The sequence below is a fragment of the Anomaloglossus baeobatrachus genome, chromosome 6, assembly GCF_048569485.1.
Source record: "Anomaloglossus baeobatrachus isolate aAnoBae1 chromosome 6, aAnoBae1.hap1, whole genome shotgun sequence".
NCBI classification, from domain to species: Eukaryota; Metazoa; Chordata; class Amphibia; order Anura; family Aromobatidae; genus Anomaloglossus; species Anomaloglossus baeobatrachus.
Genome location: NC_134358.1, coordinates 112,778,398 through 112,794,163, shown reverse-complemented (window position 1 = coordinate 112,794,163; position 15,766 = coordinate 112,778,398). Strand labels below are relative to the sequence as shown.

General features: G+C 41.3%; 1 protein-coding gene across 1 annotated transcript in view; it reads left to right on the top strand.

Moving 5' to 3' along the window:
* Positions 1 to 15,766, top strand: part of KCNB2 (potassium voltage-gated channel subfamily B member 2) — a 423,932-nt gene that overhangs the window by 60,575 nt on the left and 347,591 nt on the right. The window contains exon 2 of the mRNA XM_075353177.1: positions 8,626 to 9,323. Within this exon, the coding sequence (XP_075209292.1) occupies positions 8,745 to 9,323 (579 nt within the window). The 5' untranslated portion in view covers positions 8,626 to 8,744. The remainder of the gene's footprint in view (positions 1 to 8,625; positions 9,324 to 15,766) is intronic.

Sequence of the window (15,766 nt, the reverse complement as noted above, 5' to 3'; positions counted from 1 at the left end):
CTCTCCAAACACTCTGCTCCAGCCCCTCCCCTCTGCTCTGCTTTTCTCTTACCCTGGGGGATGTGGTTTGTCCTGCTGCACCGGTGTGGGATCAGATTACCAAGGAGGATTAACTCTTTCTGTGACAACCTGGCTTTGCCAGGGCGTCACATATAACCCACAAGGCAATATGCCTCATTACTATGTAAGCAGGGAGTGGCAAACATCTCTAAAATCAGGAGATGCTGGGACATTACGGGAGGGGTAGCAAATATGGGCTATATTGGAAATAATAGAGGTTTCCATGTAAAGGGGTTATCTGATCAATAACATTTATCACCTGTCCACAATAGAGATTCTGATTTGTGTGGTCAGTGGGGGTCCAGCCTCTGAGACCCATCCTAATCAAGGGAATAGTGGTCCAATGACAACCCTGTGAATTTTAGCAGTAGTGCGCAAGCATGACGGAAACATACAGTATATTAACTGTGTGCACACTACTGCTCCCACAGACTCATAAAAGTGGTCAGATGTCATGGTCACTGGAGGTCCCAGCAGTCAGACCATTTGTGAAAATGTCTTGTGAATAGGGGAATATAAATTATTATTTTTTTATTACACACATGGAAGAGGGTGTAAGGTTCGGCTGCCCCAGTCCTGCAAACCACCATGTAGTCATGTGACTGAGTAATGTTTGAATTTGATGTTATGGTGTAACGTGTTCATAGAACCACTAGGTGGCCACAATGTATTAACTGCTTCCCTGGTACTCTCGGGCTAGGGAGAGTTAATGGCAGGAAGGAGGTTAATTGGTAAAAAGGTTAAGAACAAAGGAAGGAGTAGGAGAGTCCCTATCAGAGAGAAACAAGCTGCGTCTGTGGGAGACGTGGTGAGTGGAGAACCTCATAGATTTCAGTTTGGCCTGACCTTTGGGTCCAATTCAGGTCACAGACCCGCAGGGTCCTAGTGAGGAGACTACTGTCTGAACTGCGCCCCAAGGTGTGGGTCACGTTCATGTGGCTTGGGTGATGACCATTCCCTGATATATATCCAACATACCTCCTCAGTCGGCGGAAGGTCAGTGTGCTCTTAAGCGAAGGTCACCCCTCGACCCTGTAGGTGGGACAAGGGGTGACCGGAAGGACTTTTTGATTCTGCTGTGTAAAATTAAGCTGCGGGAGAGGTTGAGGGTTCGGAGGCTCTATCAGAAGCCTGAGTACAAGGGAAGTGGTCAGCCGAAAAAATAAAGCATATCCCTGTTGCTAACAGCAACCCCCTCGGGGGCCTGAAGCGTGATGAAGAATTGTATTTGAAGGTTACAAGTAAAGACGTTATGTTGAAGGAACCTATGGGAGTGTCAGTGTTTGTGTCACATCAAGAGAAAGTAATTATATCACACAGTTGCACTGGAGAGGCGATCGGGGTGCAAAGAAATACCACCGGGCTGCACCGCAGCCGAACAGCTTCTGCTACGATTACCAAGGCCGCCACTCCAAACCACATAAGAGAATGGCTAAACACAGCTAATTCAATCAGGCAACCAGTATAGGACACAGAAGGGCACAGAAACAGTAGGACTCATTTTCTATCAGAAAAAGTGTCCTAAAGGTCAAACACAATGATTAATACAAGCAGATATATAAGCTGACAAAATGTAATGACTAAGTGTATGTATATATAATTAAGATAGTTGTGCCAGAGTGCAATTAATGAGATGACTTAGCAGACCTGCTGGGTATTGTCTCGGGATGAAGTAGAGCTTCTTGATGACATAAAGTTGATGATAGCTTATGGACAGAAGACCAATCCCAACATTACAGCTGGGACTGAGCGTTAAAGTCACGCACAGAATTTTGGCATAAGGGAGTGCCTCCTGATTGGTCAGTTACACACTGAGGACACATTCTTTCTTATACTGGCATTAGAGTATTGTTCTTTCAGTTTTATGCTGGTGATGTCAGGTATAATGACAGTATGTATAAATCCATTCAGGGCCTAACAGACATCTTGGAGCCTTTTGGAACAAATGATTAGGTACTAGAGGTGACCAAATAAATTATTCTGATTGAATTCTACAGAAATGTTACAAAAACCCACATTTACCAAACTGCTGATTTTTTTGTAATTCCCTTCTGCGCAGATTCAGCAAAATGGCAGCTACTGATCACCATTTTTCTGAGCCATAAAGTACCATCAATAGGTTAATAAAAGAAAACATTTTCATACTACCTATACTGCTTATCTCTATACAAGTTTGGTAATGCTGTAACCGTACTGACGTGAAGAATCGTCTTGTCAGGTCATTTTACTGCAAACTGAGCATTGTAAAAACATTATTCAAAAAACTATGGCAGAAATATTTAACTATTTCAAGACACTTGCGTTTGTTTTACCCATTTTCAGCACATTATGTCGTAAAATGAATAACATTAAAGACTGCCATTCGCCCAGCAAAAACAACCTCTTATATGCCCCTTGGAAAGCAGAAGGATAGGAAAATGGGGAGCAGTGCACTCCTGAAGATAAGAATTTCAAGTAGGAATATAGGAACATGGGGAGCAGTGCACTCCTGAAGATAGGAACTTGAAGTAGGAAGGTAGGAACATGGGGAGCAGTGCACTCCTGAAGATAGGAACTTGAAGTAGGAAGGTAGGAACATGGGGAGCAGTGCACTCCTGAAGATAGGAACTTGAAGTAGGAAGGTAGGAACATGGGGAGCAGTGCACTCCTGAAGATAGGAATTTGAAGCAGAAAAATAGGAGCATGGGGAGCAGTGCACTCCTGAAGATAGGAACTTGTAACAACCCCTTTTAAGCTTGTTAATACTATTAAACCTATTAATAGGCTGAAACACGTCATACTAAAACGCTGAGAATATTACATGTTTGGATAGCTTACTTTATTTATGATGTGCAGATGGCTTTTCTGGGGGTCATTTACAGAAAAAACACAGAGCATTTAAGATCCTTAGTTCCCATGCTATTAAAGAGAACAGAATGTTTTTTATAAGGTCTATCAGAGTTCAGACAAATATAGTTCATGAATACTTTACAAAAACTCAACCGGACAGTAAAACAAAGAATAGAAACCAAAATCTGAGCTCTAAAAACATTTTTTTCTTGTAGATTGCACACCTGAGTAGATACCAGGGCTAGGGGTCCCATCACATGGTGGGTAAAGGTCTACATTAGTCACGTATATACAGAAAGCCTTGTTTGATTCTAAACATATACCTGGAATAGTGTTTGGTTGTAGTGTAAAACTTCTTTTCTTGCACTAGTTTCCATAAAAGAGGCCAAATCATGTTTATTTCTATTATTATTATTATTATTATTAGGCTTTTCCAGGGAAGTATGGGAAAAGCTGGAAAGTAGATAATTAGCATTCAGGCCCTTATTGCTCTGTTGGACTGTTCTTTTATTGTTTGTATTAATGCATTGTAATTATTACTTTATGATGCTTAAATGTTGCTGATATCACTTCAGTATCCATTAGGAGAACGTGCACTGTGTATTTTGTAATGGAAATTAGAAATCAGAAACCTGCGGAAAGGCAGAGTGCTTGGCCTCCAGCCTGTGCACTTATATCATCGAACCTCATCATCACTTCAATACCTTTATAATTATAACTAAACAATCATGGGTGTCATATCAGAAATCACAGACAATCTAAGGTGTTATTGCTTGAAGCAACCTTGAACTTTTCTGCTTCCATTTTTCTAGAAGAATTTATCAAATATAATTGATTAGTTGCATTGGAAAAGTTCTGATAATTATGCCTTATTATTCCACTTACTATCAGCTGCAGAGAATACCGGACAGTCACAACACAATGGGTGGCATAAAAAACGGCCACTTTTTAGAAACGCGTTGACAGTAGAGTAAGGCTCAGTTCACATGTCCTGTAATCATCCAATAGATTGGGATCCTGCAGAGATCCTTTGGCAAAATGATGTGTGCCGGAGCTACCAGATTTTTTAACATTGGAGGCTATGGAGAACGGATCCGATAACAGATTGCTATTTATCTTCCATTTGTAACAGATCCTGCTTGAAGAAACGGTTCCATTACAAATGCAAGAATTACTAAATGTCAATCCGTTAACAGACCCGTTCTTCATAGACGCCAATGTTAAAAAAAGATACGTTTTTTAAAAATAGACAAAAAGTTGTGTTTGCAGAACTTTTTTCCAAACAGATCTCTGCAGCATCCGTTCTAACAAATAATTACAGGACACGTGATCTCAGCCTAAGGCCGGGGCCACACGGGGATTACTGCGATCCTCGCATGACACTCAGCTCACGCTGGCAACACAGCAGAGCCGAGTGTCATGCGAGTGTCCATGCGACTGAGGTCCAACCGTGCGATCGGACCACAATTGCGGGGGACGGTCCAACACTGAGGAGGGACGGGCTGGCTCTGAGGAGAGACGGGCCGATGCTGCGGAGGGGAGGGAGGAATTTACTCCCTCTCTCCTCCATTGCCGGCTATTGCCATTCTCGCCCTGCACTCGCAGTACACCGGTGTACTGCAAGTGCAGTGCGATTTTTCTCTCGCCCCATAGACTTAAATGGGTGCGAGAGAAACAAGGATCGCATTGCACCCGCAGCATGCTGCGATTGTTTTTCCGGTCCGATTGGGGCTGAAAAAATAATCGCTCATGAGTGCTGGCACATAGAGTAATAATGGTCTGAGTGGAATGCAATGTTTTATCGCATTCCACTTACTACGGTTTTCATGCCGTGTGTCTTAAGCCTGACAATGATAAAAGTCAGACATTTTCCCCAAAAAAATCTTCTAAGTTGAGTGCACAGTGTACACAGAAATCTGTCAAACAGTGGTGTAGGCGGGTGTAGCACTATGTTATATGCTGTATGGCCTCTAGGGTTTTCTCTACTAGTATGTGTGCATCACAGAGAAGAGGGAACAATAATTAAGTAATTCAGAGCTCAGCCGTCAGAGAACTGGTAGATCAAAAGCAGATAAAACCGTGATTTATCCAAAGTGTAGTAAACAGCTCAGTAAGTGACACATTACTGGAATAACCAGAAAAATCAGCTCACCCACTCCAGATCACCTTTCCTCTTCTCCGCGTCATGGACTATCAGCAGGGCAGCCATAAGCAGTTATATAGTTGTATCCAGCACATATATATATATGAAATATATATATATGGTAGGTACAGGCAGCCTCTAGACGGGGAAAAAAATACGAGTCACCACGCATTTTGACCATAAGACATGGTCTTACATGACTAAGAGGTACTTTGCACGCTGCGACATTGCTACTGCGATATCGTCGGGCTCAAATCGAAAGTGACACACATCCGGCGCCTGTAACGACGTTGCAACGTGTAAAGCCTAGATGCGCCGATAAATGATCGCAAAAGCGTCGACAATCGGTGATCTGTGTAGCGTCGGTCATTTTCATAATGTCGCACCAATAGGAGATATGATGTTGTTCCTCGTTCCTGCGGCAGCACACATCACTGTGTGTGAAGCCGCAGGAGCGAGGAACATCTCCTTACCTACCTCCACCGGCTATGCGGAAGGAAGGAGGTGGGCGGGATGTTTATATCCCGCTCATCTCAGCCCCTGCGCTTCTATTGGCCGCCTGCCGTGTGACGTCGCTGTGATGTCGCACGACCCGCCCCCTTAGGAAGGAGGCGGGTTGCCGGCCAGAGCGACGTCGCAGGGCAGGTAAGTGCGTGGGAAGCTGCCGTAGCGATAATGTTTGCTACGGCAGCTATCACAAGATATCGCATGTGCGACGGGGGCAGGGACTATTGCGCTCGGCATCGCTAGCCGATTCTAGCGATGTTGCAACGTGCAAAGTACCCCTAATACAGTCAAAACGCGTCGCAAGTCGCATTTTTTCCCTGTCTAGGGCTGCCTGTACCTACCATATGGAATAAATTACATGGAAATCTTACCTGGAGAGTGCCTTCCTTCCTGTGCTGGATACAACTATATAATTACTGGAATCAGGGTCTCTGCCCTTACATGATGGTGCTCTCAGATGGGATAGCAAAATCCTGGTGACGGATTTCCTCTTATGGTTCATCAGTTACATTTGTGCTGACTACATTAGGTATTTTGTGGCATGCTTGGGTAGGTTATACAGACATGACATCAATTTGGTTTAATCTAAGTTTCGCACACAATTATATGTAAATACACAGCTTCTTTTTATTTCAGGTCATGCAGCCTATTATAAAAATGGGCTCTAAAATAACAATTCCCTAATATAATTAGAGTACCTGCAATAAACAGTAACCTGCAGTCCATTAATGGATCCGCGGTGCATGGGGGGGCGGCAGTTAAAATCCTCATCATCTTATTATTAGTATATTACTGCTCAGGGAACTTACTCAAAAGTAACACCCCTGTCTGATAGGTTCACAGAAGGTGAGCCCGCGCTTTACTATCCCTCAGGCTGTATCTTACAAAGCATGTCTGGTCGCCATTCCTTCTTTTTCAAACAGTGAAAGAAAGATGGTGTAATGAAGTATATTTGTCTAAATGTACTGAAAATGTAAATTCTGTTATCAAACTTCAATCGATCCTAGAAAAGCTTAATTTATCATTTCCCCCTGTGGAATAGGTCAGTGATCTAGCCAACGGCATCACTCAGACTTGTGGCCTCTATAGAAGTGAAGTCAATATTTTTAATAACTCTACTAAGTTTGATGTATTTATTTCTGCCAATTTTTGTTGGTAGGAGAGTTTTATCTATTTGTTGTTTGTTGAATTAGACAATTTATTTAAAAAAAATTCCAAAGGTTTTGAGTCTGAGTTTAAGGGCACGCTCACAGTCATTAGCGTGAAAAAAGTTGGCCCCATTCCGCTCCAGAAAAGTTGGACGAGTGGAATCCGTTTGAGTAACCTTTTGTCATGCGAGTGCAATGCGAATGATTTTTATGAAAATTCTTGCTAATTTTCAAAAATAATAAAGCAATCAAATCTAAAACTACAAAGAGATGATAGATAGATAGATAGATATCCTGCACATAAATAATGTGCCAACCCCCCTACATATTATACCAGGAAAGTGTCAGGAAGTGTTTTTTCAAATTATTTTTATGTGTGTTATTGCTCTTTTCACTTACAGGTTTAGACAAAACAATCACTGATCTCAGGGAGACCAGCCAGAGCAAACAGTGCCGGCAGCCAACAAAGGCGCTCAAAACAGTGAAATCCTAGGTGCATTGCCCCCTGGGAAGTATGCAAATCAAAAAAGGTCCGTGGAGCCTCTGTTAGGAGTCTCAACACAGAAAATAGCCAGATATCCCTCCGGGAAGGACCTAGCCAAGGAGAGCCACTCCTTGGCTAGGTCCTTCCCGGAGGGATATCTGGCTATTTTCTGTGTTGAGACTCCTAACAGAGGCTCCACGGACCTTTTTTGATTCACTTACAGGTTTAGTAATGGGAATGTGTAATAAACGCCTCTCCATTACTAACACCAGGGCTTGATGCCAGCTGACACTACACAGCTGACATCAACCTCATAAACCATTACCCCGATTGCCACCGCATCAAGGCATTGAGAAGACTGAGAGGAGACTTAATAGTTGTCTACAATCAAACTATCTCAAGGACTTTCACACTGTAGAGGGATCAGCCCTATTCTCATTTGCAAAGACTAGAAGCAATGGGATTAAACTGGTTGGGAAGAGACACAGATTAGATATTAGAAAAAAAACTTTTTGACAGTGAGGGTGATCAACGAGTGGAACAGGCTCCTACAAGAGGCAGTGACTTGCCCTTCAATGCAAGCCTTCAAAAAGAGACTGGACAGACATCTATGTGGGATGATATAGTGAATCCTGCTGTGAGCAGGGGGTTGGACCAGATGACTCTGCAGGTCCTGTCCAAGTCTAACATTTTATGATTCTATGATTCTAAGAGCCGAGGCGAGGAGCCATAATTGTACCATGTAATATGATGTGCCACTTTTAGGGCTTTTCAGTGGCCATGTGGCATCTACTCACAAGACCCTGCAGCAGCCACTGGTCTCGGTGATCTCAAGCCTCAGTGATCTTGTGTTCTCCAACTTGAGGCCAGCGAATAGCTGCAGAGGTCATGTGGATAGATGGCAGAGACTAGCCAGGAGCTCAGGTGAAGTGACACTGGAGCGACAAGGGAATCATAAGGTAACTAATGCTTGTGTCTTTTTGTTCTTTTTTTTATTATATTTTATGGCATTCGACCAAATTTATAACTATACAAAAAAATTCATACAAACCTTGAAAATTGTAATCTATGCACACTAACATACAAATGACATTGATCCTATTATCTTAAGGATGAAGCAAGTAAACAATTGAGCCCACCAAACATCATCCTGTAGTGCCCATCTGGGGACTGGAAAACTACTTAGTCATATACTAATATCTGTTCACTGTGTTGCTGTCATTTTTTGCTCTCCTACAGTGGGCAGATCTGATACGGGTCATATCATACCCTTCCATGTAGGCGTAGACTGTATTCCTCTGAACATTTGCCATCCCACATCCGTTATTAATAAATAACCATACAATTTGTTTGTTCTTTTTGGGTTTTTTTGCAAAATTTCAATTTAGAAGTTAAGTGTGCGGTCATATTACTTTCGAAGAATTATCATTAATCTGTCTTTCTGTTTATTGCAGCTTGAATTGTGGGTCTCTCTATATTATCGGTAACCAGCCTAAGTTTTGTGATATCTCTACTGCATTTCCCATGATTACCAACTCCAAGAAGCTCAACTAAGCCCTGTGTGTCACACAATATGGCAGAAAAGGCTCCACCGGGGCTCAACAGAAAGTCCTCAAGGTCAACTCTTTCTCTTCCACCAGAGCCAGTGGAGATAATTCGAAGCAAAGCATGTTCTCGGAGAGTGAAAATAAATGTAGGAGGCTTAAATCACGAGGTCTTATGGAGGACTTTAGACCGTCTACCAAGGACTAGACTAGGAAAGCTAAGAGACTGTAACACTCATGAGAGTCTACTGGAAGTATGCGATGACTACAATCTAAACGAGAATGAGTATTTTTTTGACCGTCACCCAGGAGCTTTTACTTCTATACTAAATTTCTATAGGACAGGGAAACTGCATATGATGGAGGAGATGTGTGCATTATCATTTGGCCAGGAGCTGGACTACTGGGGAATTGATGAAATATATTTGGAGTCTTGCTGCCAGGCCAGATATCATCAGAAGAAAGAACAAATGAATGAGGAGCTCAGAAGAGAAGCAGAGACTTTGAGAGAGAGGGAAGGAGAAGAATTTGATAATACTTGCTGCCCCGAGAAACGGAAAAAGCTTTGGGACCTACTGGAAAAGCCAAACTCATCAGTAGCGGCAAAGGTACTATATACTGTTATCATCCTATGCAATTATACTGTCATGTAACATCTTGTTGGAGGGAGGGTTATTGGTAGTTGGTTGTGCCACAGGTTTTTCTGTAGTCCTATGTAAAACAAAAATGATACATTATAATGTCTGCTGTGTCTCTATGATTTCATCATTTTATAATAATCCAGAAGGAAGATGTATTAATATCATATACCTTGTGCTTCCCATATTTTGTTTTCAGAGGTTCTATTCTTACTATAATACTTTTGAATGAACATACTGTATATATATATATATATATATATATATATATATATATATATATATATATATATATTATCACTGCAGTCTTTTGTGACTGATGCCACTGATTATGTGCAAGTCTTACCCCTATCAGTGTAAGTGCTACGGAACATGAAAGGTGTAATGGGTGGGTATAGTGGGCATCATGTATGGGGAAGAATGTAAATAACTTCTATGTTCTTCGTCATGTCAACTGCTTATTTTGTAAGGTAATGGTTACATTTTGAAGACTATCTCAAAATTTGTTTCTTACTTTATGTGGCGCAAGCATGTCTGTACAATAACTGGGTGTCAGCCAAAAAAGAATATACCTACCCTGCATCGTATGTCATTGCTAGACATTGGGACCGTCAGCAATAGAGAGTTGAATATATACTGTAATCCTAGAATTCAATTATAGAAATTGGGATTGATTTAGTAGACTCAGAATACTTTTGCATGTAATGGCAAAAAACTGGTACATTACCGATGAGTGGATCACTTCATGCAATCCGGCCACAGGCCAGGTCAGTGCTCTCTGGCTGTAGACAGGAACTGTGTGAATTTCGAGAGCTCTTGGGTTCCACGGTGCAGCGTTTGATTCATCAGCCTGCCATGATACCATCTGTGTGGCACATGGGTGACATCTCGCCAGCATGGCTAATGATAAGGTAATATTGGATGTCCACAGTCAGAGAGCACTAACCTGGATTGTGAAGTGGGGCTTCCTGAAGCGATCTGCTCATCTCTAGTGTACACCATACATCATATATATGAAATATTTTACACACTTTTTGTGATGAAAGGCATGGATTTTAGGGAAATGAGTGTGAGTTTGTGGAAATGGGCATGGCTGAAAATAGTACACTGTGTGTGTCAAAACGTTTGGCCCAAATTATTGTGCAAATTAAGCCAACCTAGAGGTGGTGTAATAGAATACAAAAGGGTCTAAAGATGCTGCAAATTTATCATCGAGCATAAGGCTTCCACTATAATACATTTTATGCACTTTCAGACTGTTACTATAAGATTGTTATTATTACTTATTATAGCGACATTTATTCCTTGGGCTTTACATGTAAAACAGGGTTATACATAATAAAAAAACCAGCACAATAATCATGAAAAATACAAGACACAGACAGGTACAGGAGGAGATAGGACCCTGGCGTTGAGGGATCACAGTCTACAAGGGATAGGTGAGGATACAGTAGGTGAGGGTAGAGCTGGTTGTGCAGCAGTATAATGGACTGAGGGTTAGTGCAGGTATAAGGCTTGTTGGAAGACGTGGGTCTTCAGCTTCCTTTTGAAGGTTTCTATTGGAGGATAGAGTCTGATATGCTGTGGTAGAGAGTTCCAGAGTATGGGGGAGGCACGAGAGAAATCTTGTATGCCATTTTGGAAAGAGGAGATGCGAGGGGAGTAGAAAAGTAAGTCTTATGAGGATCGGAAGTTGCGAGCATGTAAGGACCAGGAGAATAGGTCACATATGTATGGAGGAGACAGGTTGTGGATGACTTTATATGTCATGGATAGGGTTTTGATAGGGTCTTTGGGCAGTGGACAGACAGTGAAGGCATTGGCAGAGTGGAGAGGCTGGGGAATAGCAGGGGGAGAGGTGCATTAGTCAGGCGGTAGAGTTTAGGATAGATTGCAGGGGTGAAGAGTGATAGAAGGGAGGCCACAGAACAGAAGGTAGCAGTAGTCGAGGTGGGAGGTGACGAGGGCATAAACTAGTGTTTTTGCAGAATCTTGGTTAAGAAATGTAGAAATCCGGGAAATATTTGTGAGTTGGAGTCGGCAGGTGCTGGAAAAAGCTTGAATATGTGGCTTGAAGGAGAGAGCAGAGTTAAGGGTTACCCCAAGGCAGTGAGCTTGCGGGAATGGGGAGAGTGAACAGCCATTGACCTTGATGGATAGATCTGTTGGTGGGGTTGAGTGAGATGGGGGAAAGATGATTAATTTTGTTTTGTCCAGGTTATGCTACCTAAGTATTAAACAGAGTTAAAGAAAAGGGTCAAGAAAAGGGTCTAGATAAGCATGGCTGCTTTCGTTAAAATGTTTTCATTGAATGTACGTGCAGTTAAACTTCATTCACATGAATGAGACTGAGATTTAATACCAAATATAGTCTGTCGACAAAAGTGACCATACAGGGACATGGTCTGATCATATCACATCTCCTGTGATGTGGAAGAAGTAAAAAAGTATAACGACATTATAGCATGGGAATGGAAATAATTCTTTCTTAGAAGTAAAACATTTTTAAAAAATAGGTATGGAAATGTTTTACCTCCCAAAAATAATAAGCTATGATCACATGCTGTAATGTCTTTATAGTCTTTTGCATCTTCCCCTGCCCAGGAGATGTGGTATGATCAGACCGTGTTCCTGTGAGGTCAGACACGGCCATTACACAGTACAGAGCAGGGGCACATTTATAAGATTATCTTTGCACATGAACATTTTTTTGAAACGCATCCAATTGTGGAACTTATTATTATTCCAAGATCTATTGATTAAAATGAAATTTAAAATTAACTTTGTTAGTGGGAAAACCCCTTTAAGGAAAAGAGCCTACAAGGACTTAAAAAGCCTTAGGACCATATACAGTATATTTTATTTTCACCATTAACAAAAGTCAAAGAAGAGTAGTGGTAAATCAATGAACATTTGCTGTCTTGACACTTTCCAGAGCGGTATTAGTTACATATACTGTATGGCAGTATTTTATCCTCTAATCTCTAATGCGTGGCAAATATGGTTCTGTAACAGTGAAATTGGTCCATATTTCACCATAGTGCTTTTTTGACAATGGCGGTGACGGCTTCAGATTGAAATACAAAAACGTAATGCTGAAATCAGCACCAGACATGAAAATTAGAAGTAATATTTTCCCTTTATAAAACCATTTTCCGTGGTGACATTTTAGCGGTGAGCTTGATAAAGGCCACATCTCATAAATGACCGGAGCCGTCACTGCACAGAGGACACCACGCTCCAGAAAACTCTTACACTAAAAGCAGACCGGAATAAAGTGTGAAGTTTTCGGAACTTCTTAGACAATCAGTAGAATAACATATAAACTTCAGCTAGCACAGGCCAGAAACTGCGCTGTGTAACTGCTGCCATGCAGCTGTCAGCCCATTGTCAATCCATTCTTTATAAGATCAGTCTTTTCAAATTTTTGTTGCTAAGGTTACACTTCCTAGCAACCAGAAGACATTTTTTAATTCATTGTCATAATGTATATCCTTAGTAACCACAGCCAGTCTCTCAGATTTCTGATGTTTTCAGTGAAAGGATGATTTGGGAACATCTATATGTGCATGAAAAGACACTTTGATTTCCCAAATGTTTAATATCAGTGACTTATCCTTACGTACAGCTGTAATTGTGCCTAGTCCTGCAGATTAGTCTTATATGACCCACCTCTTCCGACAAGCCTACAACCTCCCGTAACCCACAGTCTGATACAGCGCCGCACAATCAACTCTACCCTAACCTACTGTATCCTCACCTATCCCTTGTAGACTGTGATTCTTCGCGGGCAGGGACCTCCATCCTCCTGTACCTGTCTGTGCCTTGTATTGTTTATGATTATTGTACTTGTCCCTATTATGTATACCTCTTTCACATCTAAAGTGCCATGCAATTGATGGCGCTATAATAATAAATAATAATAATATTTAATAATAATATACTATATACATACAGTATGTGATGAATCAGCCCAATGATAAGGCCATTCACATACTTTTGTCTGATGCTTAGCATATATGTAGGAGAGCTCTTGACATATACTCTATATGTGTCCAAATGGGACAATTACTGTATGTGGAGCAATAGAGTGTCCTTTTGGTCACCATATGGCTGGTAAACAATAATATACCGAAAAAAATAGTTCAGTAATGGCGTAGAAGACTACCAGATAAAAGTAGCATGCTCTCCTACAGGAATTAATAGACAGTGCTGAAATATGGCTCCTAAAACATTGTTTTCTTCTCATAATAGGTAAGCTGACAACTGAGGCCACCGAGAGATTGGCCCTCTCTATCTATGTCGGCAATACAGCATAAGGCCTCAGTTCCACATGTGTTTTGCACGGACAAGTGTAATCCAATAAAAGATTGCTCTCACTGTAGTGCAAAATTATAGGGCAGTGTCCATCTGTTATTGATTTCTCATGCCATATCAGCATGAGAAATGAATCTCAGCAGGCTGCGTTTGGCAGCGAGTCACGACTCACGCACCCCCATACAAGTCTATGGGAGTGTGTGAAACATCGCATTGCACTCGCATGTCATCCGACCACAGTCCGATGTATGCAGGGACAGGCCGGGGAGGAGATGGGGAGAAAGTGCTCCCTCCCTCTTCCTCGCAGCTGTGATCTGATTGCAAGATCGGATCACAGTCTCATAACCCTTGGTTCACAGTCGCAGCAGAGGGTCATTAGCATATTGCTTCCGATGCTCTCACATCGGAAGCTATGCCCAAGTGAAATCATAGCCAGGCAGCTCCTATAGATGTATGTAGAAAAAGTTCCAGCTGCTTAAGACATCCAAAATTTTATTTCAAAATATTTTAAAAATCCATAATAAAAGCAATGCGATTTGAACGTAAACATGCGTTCTTTTTCAAGCTCCTATGGATGGACTATGTAAACACTGTGAGGCATCCGAGAAGGTCCAGTGATAACTGTCCACATGGGGTGTCCTAGGTATTCATTAGAGGTTCCTCAGCTATAGCAGCAATGGCAAGGTAATGTGGGGGTTGTTTGTATAGAGAAGGCCATATAGTCAGCGTATTCCTACCAAATGTGTTTTGAACAGTCATTAATAAACAAAATTATGATTAAAGTCTCTTGAATCTCTTCAACTGGGCTGCCAACTGTCCAGAAATTCCAGGACAGTCCATAAAAATTGAATACTTTTTTGCTCTGTCCATAAAAAAAAAGTAAGGTGTTCATGAATTTTTTAAGCTGCAGAAATATAAACAAATTAATTTGATTGTAATTACCATAATTTTACAGTTTACAGTGAATGCAGCTGATATTTATATCACAATTCAGGGCTATAGGCAGAAATCACTTATAATCATAATGATTTATTATGGTTTTCCAATTTGCCCGTAAAATAGATTGTCTCTCTGGGACTTTTTGATAAGCCATACAGAAAAAATAAAAAGTCAAGTTGGCAACACTGCTCTTCAACACATTTCATTTCCCTGTAAGTCTGTTTAAATCGTAATAGTCAGTTGTCTTCTGAAACTCCGTAGTGGCCTGAAGAATTATATTTTAACCCCTTCACGACATTTGGTGTAAGTTTATGTCATGATCAGCAATGGAGTACCCATAAAATGAAGTAAATTGATGTCATGGTGATCATGTGGGGGCTATGCCCTCACGATCACCACACGGAGCTCGGCGTAACTTATAGTCGAGCTGCGGCTGTCACTGCTAGGGATGATGCCCACACTGCCCCTGGCTGTTTACCCCCTAAAATGACGCAATCAATAGCGATCACAACATTTAGGGAGCTGGGGGAAGGAGTGCGGTCCATGTCCCACCTCATTGGGAAGCACGCAATGTAGTCACGGAGGCCCGATCATTGTCATGGCAACCTGAAGGCATCATAATTGACTTCTGGGTCAGCCAGCTATGGCAAGCCTGTTGGACCATGCCAGAAGCATGCTCTAAGAGGCTTTTGTCAGTGCAGTGCTGACAGATATAATGTATTGCAATGCTATTGCACTGCAATCCATTATACCAGCAGTCAGACTAATAAAAGTTAATGTCTCATATAGGGACTAAGGCAAAAAGTGAAAATAATTGTTAAAATGTATAGTTAAAAAAAATCTAAAAATAAAGAACAAAAAAAAGAAAAAAATATAATATATCAATAAATCTGTATATTTCTGCAAAAACAAAAATAAACAACAAGAAGTACTTAAAACCGTCACACTAGTTTACTCCTTTAATGAACACCATAAAAAAGTAAAAAGAATAAAGCTTTCTTATTAACTTTATGACAAGGCTACTTCCCTTTTGAGCCGTTCCGTCCTCCCAAACTGTAGTTTTCCACCACATATGGGGTAACAGAGTGCTCAGCAGCAATTGCACAACAAATTGTGTGGTTCACTATCTCCTGTTACTCTTGTGAAAATGAAAAATT